We start from the raw sequence: 19,730 nt of genomic DNA, 5'->3' as shown, positions 1-19,730 counted from the left end.
ATAATAAACTGGGTTGAGTCCTCTCTTTCAAATAGAACTCAAACAGTGTTTTTAGAAAATATGACATACTTAAAAATACCAGTCACATTAGGTGTCCCACAAGGTACAGTGCTAGGACCCATACTATTCCTAATTTACATCAATGACCTTCCAGAATACATCAAACATAGCCGAATCAGACTTTTTGAAGATGACAGTATAATCTATTGACAATTGAATCCCAAGACGACTGCCTCAAGCTTCAAGAAGATCTTGAAGCTGCCATTCAATGGGAACAAGACTGCCGTATGTCATTACACCCATACAAGTGTAACATTATGAATATAACACGCAAGAGAAATCCCATCCACTTTTATTACAACATGAATGGCTACGTATAAGAATCAGTACTACTTACGAAATACAAAGGTATCACAATTTAAGCAGACCTAAAATAGAACATTCACATTCAACAAACTGCCGCCAAAGCAGAAGAAGAAATCTCAAAGTTCAATCACAAACAATTACAGAAAGAGCATTTCAAACCTAAAGTAGAATACTGTTGTACTGTCACGAAATAGAAGTTCCTTCATAATCTAAGTTCCAAATGGAAAAAATATTCTGGAATATTATTTCCACTGGAATAAATATTACAGTATATGTTCCTAACGGAATAAATGGTATAGAATATTTGTTCCAACAGGAAAAGATATTATGACATTGTTTATAACAAAGTTTCCAGTGGAACTTCTGTTAGGCGGATCAAATATACGTTGACAGTACTGTATGAAAAAAAAGTACAGAGACGGGCTGCAAGATATGTTACAGACATCACAAGACCAGCAGTATGACTGAGATGTTAGACACCATGAATTGGCAAACTCTCCAAGAACGCCGTCTAAGAACTAGATTAACAAAATAGTAAATGAGAATATTGCCATTCCATCGCATGATTCATTACATCAGATTCAGTCTATGACAAGATCTTTCCATAAAGACTCCAACAGACAAATTCAATGCAATAAAGACGGCTACATTTCTTTTTTCTTTTGCCAAACCATTAAAGACTGGAACAAATTATCCTCTGACAACCAAAAAACATCACTAAAGAAACTTTCAAGGGTGCACTCACTCACGATGTGCTCCTTCTTGACAATCACCTACCTAAAATAAACTGGCAATCATGTTTGTATCTTAATAAATGAAATCAAAATACTAACATACTATTTACTCGGATGAACCCAATATCTGATTTATTGATTGCTAGGTGTTTAACACTACTTTCAGTACTAAAAAGAGAACCACCGACCTTCGGTAGGAAAACTGACAATCCTAGTCAATTAAGATTGGAGTCGAGCGCACCTGACGCTTCTTGCGGGATTCGAACTCACAACCTTAGTGTTGACAGGCTAGTGACACAATAGTTCGACTACTTAGACCTCTCGGCCATCGAGGCCCCACCCAAGATCTGATGTCTGGCAAATAGACCATACATATTTTCATCTCTGTAGACTATAAAAAGAAACTTGCAGTTGCTTTCTCAAGTCGAGTGTCAAACACTTCAGTCACAATTTAGACGATAACATACTAGTATCTAACCTTTTTAAAATCAATTGACTAGGACTTATGTTCTGTGTGCACAGAGGATCGAAAGGGACAACTGAAAAAAAGTTAAATGTGTTTTGCACTGTCTGAAGATTTGATGATACATTCAATGAATGCTTGCATTTCGATTAGCTGTGCTTGTATATAAAACAGGTACTCTTCCTAATACGAAACTGGAAAATTTTAAGTGACTATAATTCTATAATTATTTGACCCTTGCTTGTGTAAACAGAATTCGTTGGTTGCCCTTCAAACTTGACAGTGTAGAAGTTCCTTATTTTCAACATTGTCTTTTTTGTTCTTTGGTTAGTTTTTAAAAGTTATTATTTGAAAAGCAAGACCTTGTGTATTTTTTTTTATCATGCAATGATTACATTTTAAATTCATGTATTTTATACAATGTTTATAATAACAATTGTTTTATTTGTGTCAAACAAAAGTGGTAAATCACAGAAGCTTATTTTGGTTCGCTTAGCTTAATCAGAAGTGGATAAAGGAGCTATCAAAAAGGTGGAGTGGTTACATGTTAATGATGGGTGGCATACTATTTTTTACGATATAAATAAGGAGATAATCAGTAAAAGTCTGCGGGTCAGCAACCTAACACAAAAGATAAACCCCGCAACATCTGCCTGTCCCAAGTCAGTAGCCTGTAATTCAGTGGTTGCCGTTTGTTGCTGTATATCATATTTGTTTTTCGTTCGTTATTTTGTGCATAAATCAGGCCGTTAGTTTTCTCGTTTGAATTGTTTTACAATTGGCCTTTAATAGCTGACTATGCGGTATAGGTTTTGCTCATTGTTGCAGGCCGTACGGTGACCTATAGTTGTTAACCTCTATGTCTTTTGGTCTCTTGTGGAGAGTTAACGTTGTCTTATTGGCGATCATACCACATCTTCTTATTTTCATATTGACATTTATTGACTTTTTGCGATCTTGCAAAATTCAAACTCTATCGGAAGCATTGTTTGGTTTGCTTGAAATCATAAATTGGAATAAAGTTCCCGCAAAAATTCAGGAGCGTAGGAGCCGAGGGCAAAACTGATAAACTTCTAGACCATTTGACTTAGGTTTTTTTGCTTTTCGCTTTCAAGTTTGCCTTTTAACACAAATAAATACACAATTTTAGCTCACCTGGCCCATAGGGCCACGTGAGCTTATGCCATCACTTGGCGTCCGTCGTCGTCCGTCGTCGTCTGTCGTCGTCGTCGTCTGTCGTCGTCGTCGTCGTAAACTATTTCAAGAATCTTCTCCTCTGAAACTACTGGGCCAAATACCTTCAAACTTTAACTGAATGTTTCGTAGGACATCTAGTTTTTAAATTGTATCCGAAGTTTTGATCCATCAACAAACATGGCCGCCATGACTAAAAATAGAACATAGAGGTCAAGATCTATCAGCCCTGAAATTTTCAGACGAACCGAACAACCCATCGTTGGGTTGCTGCCACTAAATTGGTAAATTTAAGGAAATTTTGTAGTTTTTGGTTATTATCTTGAATATTATTGAAGATAAATTTTATAAATTTATTAAAGCACAAATTACACCCATAAGAGGGCCAAAGGCATGACAATTACATGTAATAACAACAATATAATGATCACATTAAAATTTACATAAAAAATAAAAATAAACCAAAACATTAAACACAACAAATGACCTCAAGTGCCCGCTGTCCTCAGTTCCATAGACTGTTTAATAAAGGAGCCTAAAAATTTTACTTGCTGACTAGTGGTTGGATTTAGTGTATATTTCATTTTATTACCAGAAAATATTTTGTATTTTGTTTTTAAATCATTAAAAAAGACATGTCTTAAATCATCATTTATTTTACATATTAAAAAGAAATGGAATTCATCATCCAGAACTTTGCACTTATTACAAAGTCTTTGAAGGCGTGGAATATTTTTATATCTTCCAGTTTCAATAGCGAGGGAATGATCACTTATTCTAAATTTGCATATAAGTTTTCTTGTATCAAGATTAGGGTATGTCAAATAAAATTCTTGTTTATATTCAGCTTTTATATGCTTAAACAGAAGAAGTTTGCTATTTTGGTCGAGAGATGATATTTTATTGTCATATATTTCTTTATATCTTTGCTGAAATTCATTTTTATAGAATTTTTTACTGAAATTCTTACAGTCTCCGTTTTTGTTTTTAGTTACATCTTTGGGTTTGCTAATATTATTATCCGACCTAATATGATTTACATATGAGTACCATGAGTATATACCTTGATCATGAAGTGATTTAGAAAGAGAGTAACACTCTTTAAGTAAATCAGATGAGTTTTCACTCAAAAGTCGGTCTTCATATAAAAGTGACTGTGTGGCAATGAAACAAAAAAGGGGAAATCTTCCTAATTCAGATCTAGAGGCAATATTACTAGCACATTTCTCAACTCCAAGTGTAAATTTGCAAAACTTATTGTGAATTTTTTCAGGAGGACTCTTATCTATAAAACTGAGTTTATCCAAAGGAGAATTATTTTTTCTGGCTCTAGCAATTGCATTATAGTATCATGGTTTGTACACATCCATATACCAAATTTCACAATTATATGTAAGAATAGGACGAACCAACGAATCAAATTAATGAACAGATAAATTTGCAGTTAATTCGTTCAGATCGCTTGTATAGCTTTTGATAGAGTACATAACTTTTATGGCCTTTTTTGAAAGTGCTTCAGCAGATGATAATAAGTTTCCATTTTGTGAGAGCAAGTTGCCTAAGAACCTAAATTCATTTACTGATTCTAAAACAATGTGCTTGTAATTAAATTTTGTATTTTGGGTCTTTTTATGACGATGACCAATAACCATAGTTTTAGTCTTTTTACAATTAACAGTGAGTTGCCATTTATCACAGTAAGAAGAAAATTTATCTAAGCTTTCCTGAAGACCTTCTTTTGATTCTGACATTATTAATAAATCATCTGCAAACATTAAACTTCCAATAACAGAATTTTCGAGAGTTAGCGGTTGACACTCATTTCCTGAGAATAAATTTGGAACATCATTTATATATATATGTTAAAAAGGGTAGGGCTTAAAGAATCCCCTTGCCTAACTCCTCGGTTTATATCAAAGTAGTCAGTAAAACAATTGTTAATTTTCAGTGCTGACATTGTCTTAGAATACATACATTTAATCATATTAATCATCTTATTGCCAACTCCTGAAAACAAAAGTTTAAAAAATAAAGCTTTACGCCACACAGAATCAAAAGCTTTGCGCAAGTCAATGAAGCATGCATAAATTTTTCTCTTACCAAGATGTATGTATTTATTTATTAAAGTTTTTAGTACAAACAAACTGTCAGTTGTCCTCATTTTAGGTCGAAAACCAAATTGAAATTTACTGAATTTGTCTTCCATATAAATCATTACCCTTTCATTTAAAACCGCACTAAATATTTTTGCTACACCATTTAAGAGTGAAATACCACTATAATTATTTGGGTCAAGTGGATCACCACCCTTAACTAAAGGGACTATATATGAGTTAAGCCAAGTTTCTGGATAAAATCCTGATGAAAATATTTAATTAAAAAGTGTAATTACAGACTTAACAATAACAGGACAACTTGTTTTTATTATTTCATTTAATATGAGATCAGGACCACATGATTTACCAACTTTAAGAGACTTAATTACTCGTTTAACCTCTGTTATTGTTATAGGTTTATCAGTAATATTATTATCTTTGTAATTATTTAAATCTGATAGAAAGTTTTCGATCTCTTCTACATGAGTTTTATTTTCAGGTTCTACCCAGTCACCCTGAGATTGGAAGTGTTTCATTAAATTTTTGGGTTGAAAATTATCGTTGCTAGGTGTATTGATGTTTTTATGGGTATAACTATTAGCTTCTTTCAACAATATCCAAAATTCTTGTGGATTTTCAGTTTTAGCATCTAATAATTTTTTTATAAAATTTTGTCTGAATTGTTTTTTTTTTCTTTTAGCACACTTCTTCAAATCTTTAGCTGTTACAAAATAAGTTTTTCTTAATGTTTTATCAAATGGCTTAGATTTTAATTGTTTCCCAAGAAAATTTATTTTTGATTTTAAGTTTTTAATTTCACTGTCAGACCAAGGTTTTATAATTTTCTTTTTTTTCTTATAATGAATTGGACTTTTTCTTACGCAGACATCTTTCGATATGTTGTCAAATATGATTCTGAGGTTTTCAGATGAATTTATACCCAACTCACTGATTTCAATTTTTTTTTTGCTCGAAGTCTACAATCATATTTATTACTTCCTTAGAGGACAATGTTTTATAAATTTTTTCTTTAGACTCTGGTGTCCATTTGTAGCTTGTACAATTTTTTAAAGAGTGGGTCTTTTCAATTTTATGGGAAAAATTCAACTTACATTTCAAAACAAAATAAATCTGAACATGGTCAGAGAGGTAATTAGGACTTTTAGTAAAAAAAATATTTCACTGAGGACAGGAGGTCCTTGCTAGCAAGACCATAATCAACAGTACTACAACCATTAAAAGTATAACAAGTAAAATAACCCAACGAGTCACCTATAAATCTACCATTTAGTATCCGCAGTCTTGAGGATATACACATATTTAAAAGTGATTTTCCATGACAATTTGAAGTTTGATCTTGACCATTTCTTTCGACAAATATATCATCATCATAGTTGGGTGGTAAAATATCTTGTAAAACATGGGAGTCATATGATTCTTGACTGATAAAATCTGTGTGATCACTTACTCTAGCATTAAAGTCACCTATCAATGCAATTTCACCTTTAACTGAAAATTTAACTATTTCATTTTCTAAGTTCTGAAAATCATCATCTAAATGAGTAGAATTATAAGGGGGAATATAAACAGCACATAAAAATAAATCTTTCTCAAATCCAAAGAAGGACTTATCTAGTTTAAGCCATATTCTATTTGGAGATGTAGATGCTTTAGATAAATTAGTTATTCCCTTGAAAATTTCTTTTTTAATGTATATAATAATTCCGCCGCTGTGTCTTTTAGATTTTTTTTGTTTTTTTCTGCACTTTGAAATAGAAACAAAATTCTCAATTTGAGTTTCAGCATTCTCTCCTTTCCATGTTTCTAATATAAAATTTATATCAGATTTGATAGTATCAATAAATAAATCTTCAGTGTATTTATCCCCAAGACCACGAACATTCCATGATGAGACAGTTAGTTCTCTTTGTAATGATGACATGTGTGAAATGATTGTTATGAGCTGGTGAAAAAAGATCCCTCAAATTTTAATCTTTATTCATGTAGGCCTTATTAATTTCTTGACAAATATCTTTTATATGACTTCAAATATATTGTGTTGTATAAAGCTTTTATAAGTATATTAGAAATATTAGAAAGAAAATACTAACATGTGGGCTGAGAAGTAGCCTAGGGGAGGTAATCAATTTGAATTATCTCCCTTTAGAAAAAAAACAAAAAAACTAATACACTGTAACAGTAATAAAAATACTTGAGATTGTCAGAAATAGTATTGGTATTCAGAGGATACCACAAATATATATATACATCTTAATATATGACTGTTAATACATTTATAACATATTATGAAATACCTATTTTCTTGTACTTTGTTATCATGTTTGTAGTATAGTGAGCTTCTATAATAAATTGCATTTTCATCTATTCTACAAAAAGTTAAGAAAACGAATATATTAAATATAAATAAAAATGCTGTTTTCAAATCAATTTGATTAATCTGGCACTTACTTTGTAGTTGCAAACAACACTCTATTTTGAGAAATTAAACATTTTATTCTAGTTATCAGTTCTTTCTTTTCTTTTTTAAATAATAAAAGAATTTTGTAATTTGCAATTGCTACTTATCAGTTATGATATGCAATTAAAAGTATATATTTTCCATTTCGTTAAAACATTGATGTAAAATTCAACAATCTGCAGTTAAGAGTTCTGACACTATATTTCATATCACTGTATTTACATTAATATAATTAACCATACTCAAATAATATACAAATGAATAATTGAAAATTTAACATCGAACAAATAGAATATTCTTGAAACAAAAACAAAAACAAAGCAACTTGTTGAAATCAATTTTATTTTGAACCAGTAGTCCACAGCTTCCACAATAAAGTACATTACCTTTTGATGTTGATGTAACTGTGTCCTAAAACTATTACAATGTCATTATATAAATTACATTGTTTCGACTACAATCGCACGCCAATATTTATCCTAAAGGACAGTTGATTGGATTAAAGTGATGGATTGCCACGCCTATATTAAACGAGGTCCTATGAACTTAGCCTGGCGTTCTGACCCAATCTAATACTTCGTCTACTGTCGAGCAGTGGGCCAGGATCCCAGGCTACTATGAACTGACTTCATATAGCTGTCAATATGAGGGAAAATATTCCAGATATATTTAGACATTTAGTTGGGAACCAGTATTCGATATTTGAAGAAAAAAAAATATATTGATATCTCTAATTGTCAGTATTAAAAGTGTTGAGTAACGAACATGACTGAATTATAGATTTAGATTGTGAAGTCGTATACACCCCCTTTTTGTAGTCATTCCACATAAAGAACTACAAAAATCTTTAGGTTTTGTGATTTTATAAAAATTGCAAATATTTAACAAATTCAAATTCTCATACAGGATGATTTTCCTTTTTCCTCAACATTACCTGCTGAAGAGAGTGAGAGAGGGGTAAGAGGGGTGTCATTCCGAATTTCCGGGAAAAAAAGCTGAATACCGAAATCCCGAAAAAATAAAGCATTTTATACCGAATCCCGAAAAATTAATCATTGATTCCCTAGTCCCAATAGGAGTAAAACCCGAAATCACACAAAAATATAGGCCCAACCCGACGTCCCGAAAAGATCTGTTCAAGAGTTCAGTTTATTTAAATTTTCAGAGATTAAAATCAAACAAAAATATTTTACACAAATTCGTCTTCAGACACGTTAATTGATATAGTATAGTCTGGATTTTGCTAGAAAATAGCCAATGAAATGCATAAAATATCGTTTGTCATGAGTCATGCGTGGACTGTCTTACTTTATAGGGATGCTAATGCGGCACATCAAAAATAAGATATTTTTTTAACCAGACATTTACCCACAGAACTTAAATTAATCTGAATACATTGACCTCTAATCCTGTCGACTTTGAAGCCCGTCAGACAGTTCCTTAATGAAATTTGAAATTTAAACAACTCTTAGTTTTCACGGGAACGAAGATTTTGCAAGTACTTTGTAGTGATAAGTTCATCAACGAAGTAATTTTAAAAATAATACGCCAAGGTCGAAACTAGCTCTAGCTCACAGTAAAGAAAATGTGAACCGTCTTAAAGCAAGAATCCGAAGTTTTTTTGTTGTTGACATATGTTGCTGGTGGATAAAGTCGCACCGACTTAAACAATGTAGGGTCTACAGAGAAATGACGATTTAAGTGTTCGAGGTACAATGTATGTATCATTTGAATAAAAATATTATCTATGTAGAAATTTGTTGTCATTTCAACTTGATTCAAACTCAATTATGTATATTTTATTGTTTTATAAAAAAATTCACTCCACCCCTAGTCCTATGATATAAGACTTCGTAGGTTCATATCGTTTGCATTCAACGTAAAAATATTCGATTAAAAAACGTAGATGTTATAGCAACCATAGGTCATCGTACGGCCTTCATCAATAAGCAAAACCCATACTGCAATAAGCAAGCCATAAAAGGCTAAGACATATCAAAATGTAAAACATTCCAAACGAGAAAACAAAAGCCTTAATTATGCTCAAAGCAACAAACGAGTAACAAATATGATACACAGCAACGAACGACAACCACTAAATTACAATCTCCTGCTTTGGGACAGGCACATAAAAAAATGCGAGTCAAACATATTTTTGTGCGTTGTAAATTACACCACAGACTTTCTTTATTCAAAGAATTAAGTTCAAAAGTACACAATTATTACCAATTCACCATGATAAAGAAGGTTTATAATGTAATGTCTTTCGGATTCAAACTAATTAGATTTGGTTAGCGATGCAAAATTTTAGATATTTAGCTTGCAAGTTAAAAAAAAATACAGGGGAAATTGTTCGCATCTTTTTGCACCGAAGAATATCCGACGAAAACTGTATTTTTTATCTATCACATTTTTGTTCATAAAAGACATCGTGAGTTTTAGTAAAAATTAACATTTAAGACTAGTGTGTGAAATGCATTGCCTCTTTTACCAAATATATTTCAATTGTCAAAGAGAGGCACGTTTTTACTGACTTTTATTACAAAAGAGAACTTTCCCCTTCTACACAATATTTTCAAGCAAGTACAATGTAATCTTACACTCGTACAACTCCTGATCACTCCTTTGTTTTCATATTTTAAACCTGATTTTATAGCTAGCTAAATCCTCCACTTGTATAACAGTTGTTTATAGTTCCGTTATATTGACAAAATTTGGCGAGCACGTATTTTCGTAGTAAAAATGTACGAACTATATCATTGCTTTTAGTGATATAAAAATAACACACTTTGTAATTATTTAATGTGACAAAATAAAATAAAACGTATGTACAATTCAAACAATAATAAATAAAAACTTTTAAAAAAGTCAATAGACAACGTCTCATCAACATTATAACCACGTGGTTATAACATATAGGTTGTTTTCTAGGAGGAGGTTTTACTGTCAACTCTGAAGCATGAAAACAGGTTTGTGATAAAATCACCAAACTTTGATTTCTTTACAGGTTTTTCTCCATCTGCAAAATAAATTTTGAAAGAAAAATCAAGTTATTAGACCCATGGAAGTAATATTGAATTTAAATATTACTTCCATGTTAGACCTACAGCTTTTCTATACAGCTTTGTTTCTAATTTACTAACATCTTTTAAACAAAAGGCGATTCAATAAGATAGCAAGAGGTCAAGATATAGTACAAGCAGATAAATCATTTCTCATAATTTTTAAAAAATTATTTTTAAAAACTTGAGAGGGAAAAAACTCTCACTTGGTTGTTAATTTGAAACAAAAAGCATTATTAGTAGACTGATATAACAAAAATTCGAACATAATATTATGTAGGAATTAGAATCGCTGATGTAGTATACCTATTGTATCAAAAAGTTTCATCACATTCTTCTCATGTGCATCCGTGCTTTCTTTTTCAATAAATACTAGATTGATAGTGAAGATTGAACCCACATTTATAAAAATTTGTTTTTGATACCCTACCTGTAACTGTTTTCTCTTTCGTGTCATTTATTTTCATATTTTCTTTTTCTTTTAATTCCTATTTTTTTAGTATCCTTTTATCCTGAAATTCATTACCTTCTAATTTTCTTATTTCTGTCGCTTCTTGTAGCATCAAAATTCCTTCTTTTAACTGCTTTTTGTTCATCTTTTCTCTTTCGATATCTCTGCCTCAAGCTTCCTTTTCTCTCTATATTCAAGTTTCTTTTTCTCTTTGCATTCCTTAGCTTCAAGCTTCTTTTTCGCCTTATATTCTTTAGCTTCAAGCTTCGTTTTCTGTTTGGATTCTTTGGCTTCTAACTTCAATTTTTGTTTTAACTCTTTTGCTTTCCGGTTCTTTATCTCTCTTGCTTTCTTTGCTTCCTGATTCTTTTTCTCTTTTGTTTGCTTTGAATCAAGGTTTGTTTTCTTAATTGCTTCTGTTGTCTGCAGTTTCATTTTCTCTAAGGTCTCCTGTAAATTTAGTTTCATTTCCTCATTGGCTTCAATTTTTTCTAATTTCTTTTCCTTTTTAGACTCTCTTGCTTCAAATTTGTTTTTCTCCTCTGAATCTATATCGGTGTCCAGTTCTTCTTCTCCACAATTTGTTGTACTTTCCTGGATTTTGGCTTCCAAGGCCCTCCAGAATTCGGTGCTGTATTCATCAACGGCATCATTGATTATACCGCTGATGAATTGTTCCACCTGATTCTTCTCGTCCTCTTCTACTTTCGGTGGTCTAACTGTTCCCTCGTGTCCTGTAAATAGAATTTTAAAACCTTTTTGTATGCCCGGTCTAAGACAGTAGAGGAGCATTATCTTTTTCCGCTCTATTCGTCCGTCCATCCGTTCGTTTCGTATTGGGTTAACATTTGGTTAAAAGGAGTGTATGGTCACATCAAATTAAAACTTAGTAGACATATAAAAATAAGGTGGTGTGGTATAATGGCACATGGGACATCTATCCACCAGAGTCCATGAAGTGGGTGTAAGCAATTATAGGCCACCGTACGGCCTTCAACAATGAGAAAAACCCATACCGCATATTCGACTATAAAAGGTCCCAACATGAAAAATGTAAAACAATTCAAACGAGAAATCTAACAGCCTTATTTATAACAAAACAATTTACGAATAACAAATATGGCCGACATGAACCATTGACAATCACACAACAACAGGCTCCTGACTTGGGATATGCACATAAAGGGATCAAATGTTCGGAAACACACCGAAGTGTATATATAAACCTTAAAGTTATGACTTTTAGTTAAGATCGAAGGACTTCTAGGTAAAGATCTGCAGTAAAATAAATTCAGGTTCTACCTCTTTAACTTTTGATTCAGACAAGTTTAAAAAAATGCTTATACGTTTATTTCATCATGAAGTAAATCAAAATATTGTAACGGTTATTAGTGTGTCTTTTAAAGTAATTATCTAGAACAATCCAGGATCCTCCTAGTACAAATCTGGATATCCCAATTTCTACTTGTAAATATTTGAATCTGATTTGTACATGATTTCAAATAGTATAAATCAGAATTCGAATTTGTACTTGGGGGATTATAGAACCTTTCTGAATTCCAATTTGTACTGTAACATATATATACATATATATATTATATATTTTATGAGGAAATAACAACAAAAGGTACATATGGTGTATAAGTATGGACACCAGACTTCTTCTGTTTTTATATACTTTACAAAAAAAGTAAAATAACAAAAATACCGAACTACAGGGAAAATTTATAACGGAAAGTCCCTTAACAAAATGGCAAAATCAAAAGCTCATACACATCAAACGAATGGAAAACAACTGTCATATTCCTGACTTGGTACAGGCGTTTCCTTATGTAGAAAATGGTGGACCAAACCTGTTTTTTTATAGCTAGCTAAACCTTGTGACAAGCCAACAAACAACATGTTTCTAAGATTCTTGTCGTAAAAAGGGTAATTGCAAAAGCAGAAGTCACTCGCTATGATTTAAAAATATGGAGCTGTGGTATGATTACCAATGAGACAAATATTCACCAAATACTAAAGGACGAGGATCGAAACTGTATATCACCGGACGGTCCTCAACAATAATGAGCAAAACGGAATGACAAAGAGAAAAAGAAAATTCAAAAGAGAATGTAAGACTGTCATAACAGACTTGGGTTCCTTATTATTTATTTAAATATCTATTTATTTTGTCGGATGAAAGTAATGTAAAAAAAATCGATCAGTCGATCTGGTATGTATCTAAAAGTTTCAAAGTTGGTTCGTTTCAAAGCATATGCATGTGAGGGTCTGGATGGAGAGAATAATAAGCCAATGTTACAGAAAAATAGGCAAATAAAGTAAAAATTAGAGAATAGTGGGGTACTGAAATATAAAGAATAGAGATAAGGGGTAAAATTTATAAAGACTAGAGAAAATGGCTAAAAAATTTTAAGAAAATAGAATTGAAGGACCCCAAATCCAGACCCTTATATGGCGCTTCGGTTTTCATCCGATTACTTACGCAAATACTTCAAACCATTCTTCTGATATATCAATGTATTCTTTGCTAAATCTGTATTATCACCTGCTCCATTTTCCTTTTCAATATTCACGCATATAGTTGTTTTTAATACTTTGTCTTCGTCCGTTTTCTTATTTTCAGTCGATTTTTCTCTCACTATTTTTCAAAAGATTATAAATAGAGTTGGTGTTGGTGGTGATAAAACATAAACCTAATACTCATATACTTAAACTAAAAACTTCATTGATCAATTGTTTTCAAATGTTTCAATATAAGAGCGCTATTCTCATGATTATGATAGGAAAGCTTACATATATGCAATTTATAAGGAGTGCTGAAAATTCGAGTTTCGTCTTCGTATTCTCAAATGACGACTTGACAAATCCATTATAACGTCAAAAACTGTGACGTTTCCATGATGCAAAACCATTTCTGAATTGGTTGATTAACTGTTTTGTACTACAAATGCAAAAGTAAAAGTTTTCAAGATTATTAATCGAGCTAACACCCCCCCCCCCCCCCCCCCCCACCAAAAAAAAAAATAAAAAAAATCCCTTGGTCACCCTTTTCGTTTTTTTCTTTTCTACCAAATTTAAATAAATAAATAAATGCAAACCTGTTATTTCTTCATCAGAAGTAACATCTGTTGGAGATTTGTAATTCTCCCTGACAACTTCTATCCTCTGCCAAAATTCCAATTCTTGACTAGACTCCGCCTTTTCTTTATATTGCATGATAAGCTCTTTCTTTGCAGCTTCTAACAGCGGAAAGGGGCGTTCCAAATCATCCATGACTAAAATAAAAATGAAATTTTCTGTTCGACTGCTTTCATTTAACTCTAGATTGATTTGAAATGCAGTTTACCTATATATATAGTACTTGTGTATTCTCTACCCCCACTCCTACGCGACCAAAAAGGAACCCCGAGCCATAGAAATCGGTCCCAGTTTCTGTATCTGAGGGTCACGACTCCCGACAAGGGGCAACCGTCTGGCTGTACCGCAGCCGCGTCCGGTCGGAATCGGAACGTAAAATGAAAAGCCATATGTTAAAAATATACCACGCTCACTCAAGAACTATTGCAACAACTCCAGTGTAGAGTCCGTGTGAAGCTTCTTACAAGGCAATATTTCTGTCCCTATAAAACATGTTTTCATTTACCAATGCCGTTGAAAATTCTGCATTTGAATCCCGATTAAACCATTAAGTAAATAACCATACCGTATGGGTTTTTCTCATTGTTGAAGGCCGTACGGTTGCCTATAATTGCTTACATCCACTTTATTTGAACTTTAGTGGATAGTTGTCTCATTGGCAATCATACCACATCTCCTTATTTTTTATATGAACTATTTGCAATCAAACTGATAATTAATGATCAATCGATCAATCAATCTAATATCTACATAATGTCTGTTTATCTATAGTTAGCTTTTTTTCCTCGTCTTAGATTTTTAGATTTGTTTATTGTACTAAAAGTATTTTCTATACTTAAACGGTACCGAAAAGCTATAATAATGCAAAAACTAGTTTTGTTTTCAAGTGAACACGCACTAGATATACGGGCGCGGATCTAGATTTTTATAAAGGTAGGCCACCAGTAGTGTACAGTTTATACATGTTGTCATTGTTATCTACTACAAAGGTAATAAATTGGAAAAGGGGTAAAGAAACTGTTGTCTATGTATCATGTTATTCATCGCGATTACACACTGGTGATCTTTATGCTTGTGTCCAGCCTTCATCAAATATTAGCAAAAGATTTCCATGGCATGAACTGTTGCATATCTTATTTGATTTCAAGGTCAAAGTTATTAAAAGAGTCAATGTCTCAAAATGACATTTGAAATTTAAGCATGCTCCATGGTTCCATCTAATATTCATTTAACATCCTGACATAGTTGACAAGGGAAAATGGTTGAACTCTTTAATTTCAAGGTGTACCGCGTGTGGGACATCAGTTAGCATTATAGATGGTATGGATTGGGTGTACAGAATAGAGAATAATAGGCAAAAAGTGCAGAATAAAGGGCTAAACAAATAAATATAGAAAAAAAAGTTTAAAAAAAGAAGAAAATAATGGGGTGCTTATAAAATAGAGAGTAATTGGCAAAAAATATAAATAATAGAGAAAAATTACCTGAAAAATTAAAGAAATTTACAGAAATGAAGGACCCTGTTGTGAAGTCCGCTTACTAGACGTACAGTATAGCGCGCCGCTCAACTGTCTATTGATGAGATCACAACAGACCCCCATCCAGACCCTCGTTATAGGAAAAGGACTAATCGCAAGTTGTTACCGCCTGATTTACTGCGGGCATGTCAATGAATTTTGAGAACAAAATGAAATTGATCACAAAAGTCATCCTTATATTCTGTAAACTTTGATTTTATACATTTGTATTGTATTTTCGGTGATGTAGTCAGTAAATAACTGCACTTTTAGTCATTTCTCATTAAACAAGAATCAGTCGCAGTAGATATATCTAACATCTACACGTCTCCAAAGAAAAATAATATAGAATAGAAAGACTTTCCAGGGGCGAAATAAGCATAGACATACATGAAGATATCAAAAGAAATTTTTTTATAAGTAACTGTATGTTATAAGTAGGATATTTTCTTACCTTTATACGCTTTTCTTTCTGTTTTCGTTCGATCAGCGAAAATTATTTTTAAAGAAAAAGAACAGTGCTTCAAAATTCGTGAGTGTATCGTTGAAACTTTTTCCTCAACGACGACGTCGCTACTATGGTACAACTGTGACGTCGCGAATAATTGTTGTATATCTTCTTGCTTCCGGTTGTAATCAAAAGATGCAATATTAGAAATAAGATCGCATACTAATTAAATGCTGGGTAAAGTTCATATTAATTTCCTCAAAAGTTTGAAAAAAGAAGTGTTAGACGGACAAAAATTATATCAGCGTTTTGTTTTTTTTTAATGAATTTTGTGAATAATGAATCTGCACTTTTACTAGCATATACAATGCAAGTAAATTATATTTATCATGTTGAAACTACAACTAGAAAAAGGTAGTGACAAATTAACCAAATATATTTCATGTCCGGGTCAAAACGTTTAGCAATCTTTTCTTTTTAAGGGGGCAAAATGCAAACTGCAAAATTATTCAAAAACATTTAAAATACATGCGTATTACAATGTTACAATATTATAAAACTGTTCGAAGTGGGTGAAAATGCTTAATCATCGGCTTTCACATGAGGGAGGAACATCAGCTGAAAAACACCTTTTCATCTGTACAATTATTTGTATATATTAGAAAATGAAACAAACATAAACCGGATAAACGATATTAGAAAATGAAACAAACATAAACGGGATAAACGATATTAGAAAATGAAACAAACATAAACGGGATAAACGATATTAGAAAATGAAACAAACATAAACGGGATAAACGATATTAGAAAATGAAACAAACATAAACGGGATAAACGATATTAGAAAATGAAACAAACATAAACGGGATAAACGATATTAGAAAATGAAACAAACATAAACGGGATAAACGATATACACACATATATATATATATATATACATTGTTGTAATTTATTCTAATGAAGAAGACCATAATGGCCGAAACGTATGGAAAATTGTGTTATAGTTTTTATTATATACATATAATAGTCTAGGTGGCCAAGTGGTCTAGAGCGATGGACACAGTGCAGGCGGTGTTGTCTCGATATCCCAATAGCATGAGTTCGTATCCCGGCGAGGGAAGAACAAAAATTTGCTTCTGCAAATTTGCAGATTTAACATTGTTGTGCTGATATTTAGAGTAGTTATATCTTTTGGAAAATGTTATTTGTGTTGTATTTAGACCCATCTACCAAGAAATTTGTTTTGCATGCACACGTATAAAAATTGCGGTTTTTATCCAACGCAATCATAGGTTTGAACGTTGTTTTCAATTTAGACTTGTTTATATTTTTTGGTTTGGGCTTGTTCTATATTTGACTTCGGATTTATATAATCCGTTCATCCTATTTCGACTGTTCAAAATTCAAGAGTCTATCCTAAATTGAGGTAAATTATATGGCCTTCCAAATACCGTTTCGATTCCTAACATCACTGAAGAGACATTAATTGTCGAAATCCGGATATGGTGTATCAAATTTTTGCACCTTATATTTGCGGTATACCATCTTTTCCGCAAGTTTATTGTTTTCTGTTTGGTATTAAATTAATAATTAAGATCCATTTTGTTACATCTTGTGATCCGTTTATTTGGCAATCGCCATGGCAGTCAGCAGGATTTAAGAGCATCTGTTGTTCGATCTGCTAGTCAAATGTGTTTTGTTAAATATACTTTTTCACTTGTTTGGTCTTTTGGAAAATGTTGTTTGTGCTGTTTTTAGACCCCTCTACCAAGAAATTTGTTTTCAATTTAGACTTGTTTATATATATATACATGAGTTCGAATCCCTGCCAGGGAAGAACAAAAAATTTGCTTTTGCAAATTTACAGATCTAACATTGTTGAGCTGTTATTTAGACGAATTATATAAACAGAATGTGTTTTCAGCCTTGTATCACCACCACTGGTGATCCGATGGATAAAATCTGTCGTAGAGTTGTCACTGGTTCAGACGTACTTATAATATAATTATTTCTGTGACTGTATCCTACATTAATTTGTAAGATCCTCTACGATAGATAATTTAGCTGATCTGTAATATTCCATCTTCATGCCTTATATATCATGTACTGTGTTACGACGCTAGATAAAAACTGACGAGGAAATGTAACACCCGGCCACCGAAAGCTTGATTTTATCGAGCCTAGGTGGTCGAGTAGTCTAGCGCGCCGGACATAGTGCAAGGCGATTTGGTGCCACGATATCTCAGTAGCATGAGTTCGAACCCCTGCCAGGGAAGAACAAAAAATTTGCTTCCGCAAATTTACAGATCTAACATTGTTGAGCTGTTATTTAGACGAATTATATATACATTATATATATACATAATTACTCTAAATATCAGCACAACGATGTTAAATCTGCAAATTTGCGGTAGCAAATTTTTGGTCTTCCCTCGCCGGGATTCGAATTCATGCATATTTGAATCCCGGCGAGGGAAGAACAAAAAAATTTTCCGCAAATTTGCAGATTTAACATTGTTGTGCTGATATTAAGAGTAATTATGAATATAATATGTGTTTTCAGCCGTGTATCACCTTCACTGGTGATCCAATTGATGGATCTGTCGTAGAGTTGTCACTTGTTTAGACGTACCTATATCATAAAAGCTCTTCAACTGCAGGATGGTGCAAGTCGTGTGGTAGCAGACGTTGTCTGACTTGCCAACAAATACTGAATACTCAAACATTTACTTGCCACTCTACTGGGTCCGCATACACTATATATTGCAATGTAACTTGCAAAACCCAGAATGTTGTATACCTTCTTCAGTGTCGATGTGGCATGTAGTATGTTGGCGAGACAGAACAGCCATTCAACAAACGCATGAATGGTCATCGAAGTGACTACACCTGCAAGCCCGACCTCCCCGTAAGTCGTCATTTGAGATTACCTGGGCACGCCAAAGCTGATCTCAAAAACCTTACCATCACTATCATAGACCTCAACGAGGGTTGGTCAAGGGCCGACAGACTTGCTTGGGAAATGTTTTGGATAAGAAAGTTAAGGACTGTTTCCCCAGATGGCATTAATGAAAAAACATAGAATGAGTTTCCTGTAACTCAGGCTTCAGTACAGGACTCTTACAGTTTTTAGGAATTTATTCCTCCTCCCAAACATCAATATTGAAAAAAATTACCAGCGTATTGATTCGTGATAATTTGTATAACGATCAAGATTATTATTTCAGTTTGACTACCACATGTCAAGATAAGAATCATTTGACATCTTACTGATGAAGGATATTAGTTATCCGAAATATTAAATATTTGTTCATGATTTTACTTTTTTTTGTGATGTTGTACCCTTTTAGACTTGCTTATTATATATTATATTTTGTAGTGTACTGTATCATAATTATATGATCCATCGCCCCGTAAGATTTGTCGTTGGCTATCATTCAGACATTTTATATATATATATATATATTATATATATATATATGTCTGCATATGTGTAGTGACAACTGCAAATTATACCTTGTCCATCGGATTTCTTATGAATAAGAAATACCAGGCGTTATCATATTTATAAAGTGCCTAGAAAATCAACTTAACAATGTTAGGTTGATTTTCTAGGCACTTTATATTATATATATATACATATATATTGTAAAGTTAACAGTCTAATGAATGATTCAGCAATTGTTAGATTTCTGAATGTCCAGTTGCAAGACTTTCACGGATATGCGTATAGCATATTATACATTAGTTCAATAGTCCATTTGGATTTTTGA

At 32.5% G+C, this 19,730-nt stretch overlaps 1 protein-coding gene across 1 annotated transcript; it reads right to left on the bottom strand.

Moving 5' to 3' along the window:
- Positions 1–10,986: 10,986 nt before the first annotated feature.
- On the bottom strand, positions 10,987–14,064 carry LOC127728975 (coiled-coil domain-containing protein 34-like). The gene is made up of 2 exons (XM_052236553.1): positions 13,947–14,064; positions 10,987–11,579 (listed from the first exon to the last, which is right to left on the bottom strand). Exons 1-2 carry the CDS (start codon positions 14,062–14,064, stop codon positions 10,987–10,989), a joined length of 711 nt encoding a protein of 236 aa, XP_052092513.1.
- Between the last annotated feature and the right edge of the window lie 5,666 nt (positions 14,065–19,730).

Source organism: Mytilus californianus, unplaced genomic scaffold (genome assembly GCF_021869535.1).
Source record: "Mytilus californianus isolate M0D057914Y unplaced genomic scaffold, xbMytCali1.0.p SCAF_2, whole genome shotgun sequence".
NCBI classification, from domain to species: domain Eukaryota; kingdom Metazoa; phylum Mollusca; class Bivalvia; order Mytilida; family Mytilidae; genus Mytilus; species Mytilus californianus.
This window is presented reverse-complemented; position numbering and strand designations above follow the sequence as displayed.

Coding starts and splice junctions, on each gene's coding strand:
- LOC127728975 (XM_052236553.1), bottom strand. CDS start 14,064: ATGCAATATAAAGAAAAGGCGGAGTCTAGTCAAGAATTGGAATTTTGG. Junction 11,580..13,946: donor TTCTGATGAAGAAATAACAG/GTTTGCATTTAT, acceptor TTCTATTTACAG/GACACGAGGGAACAGTTAGA.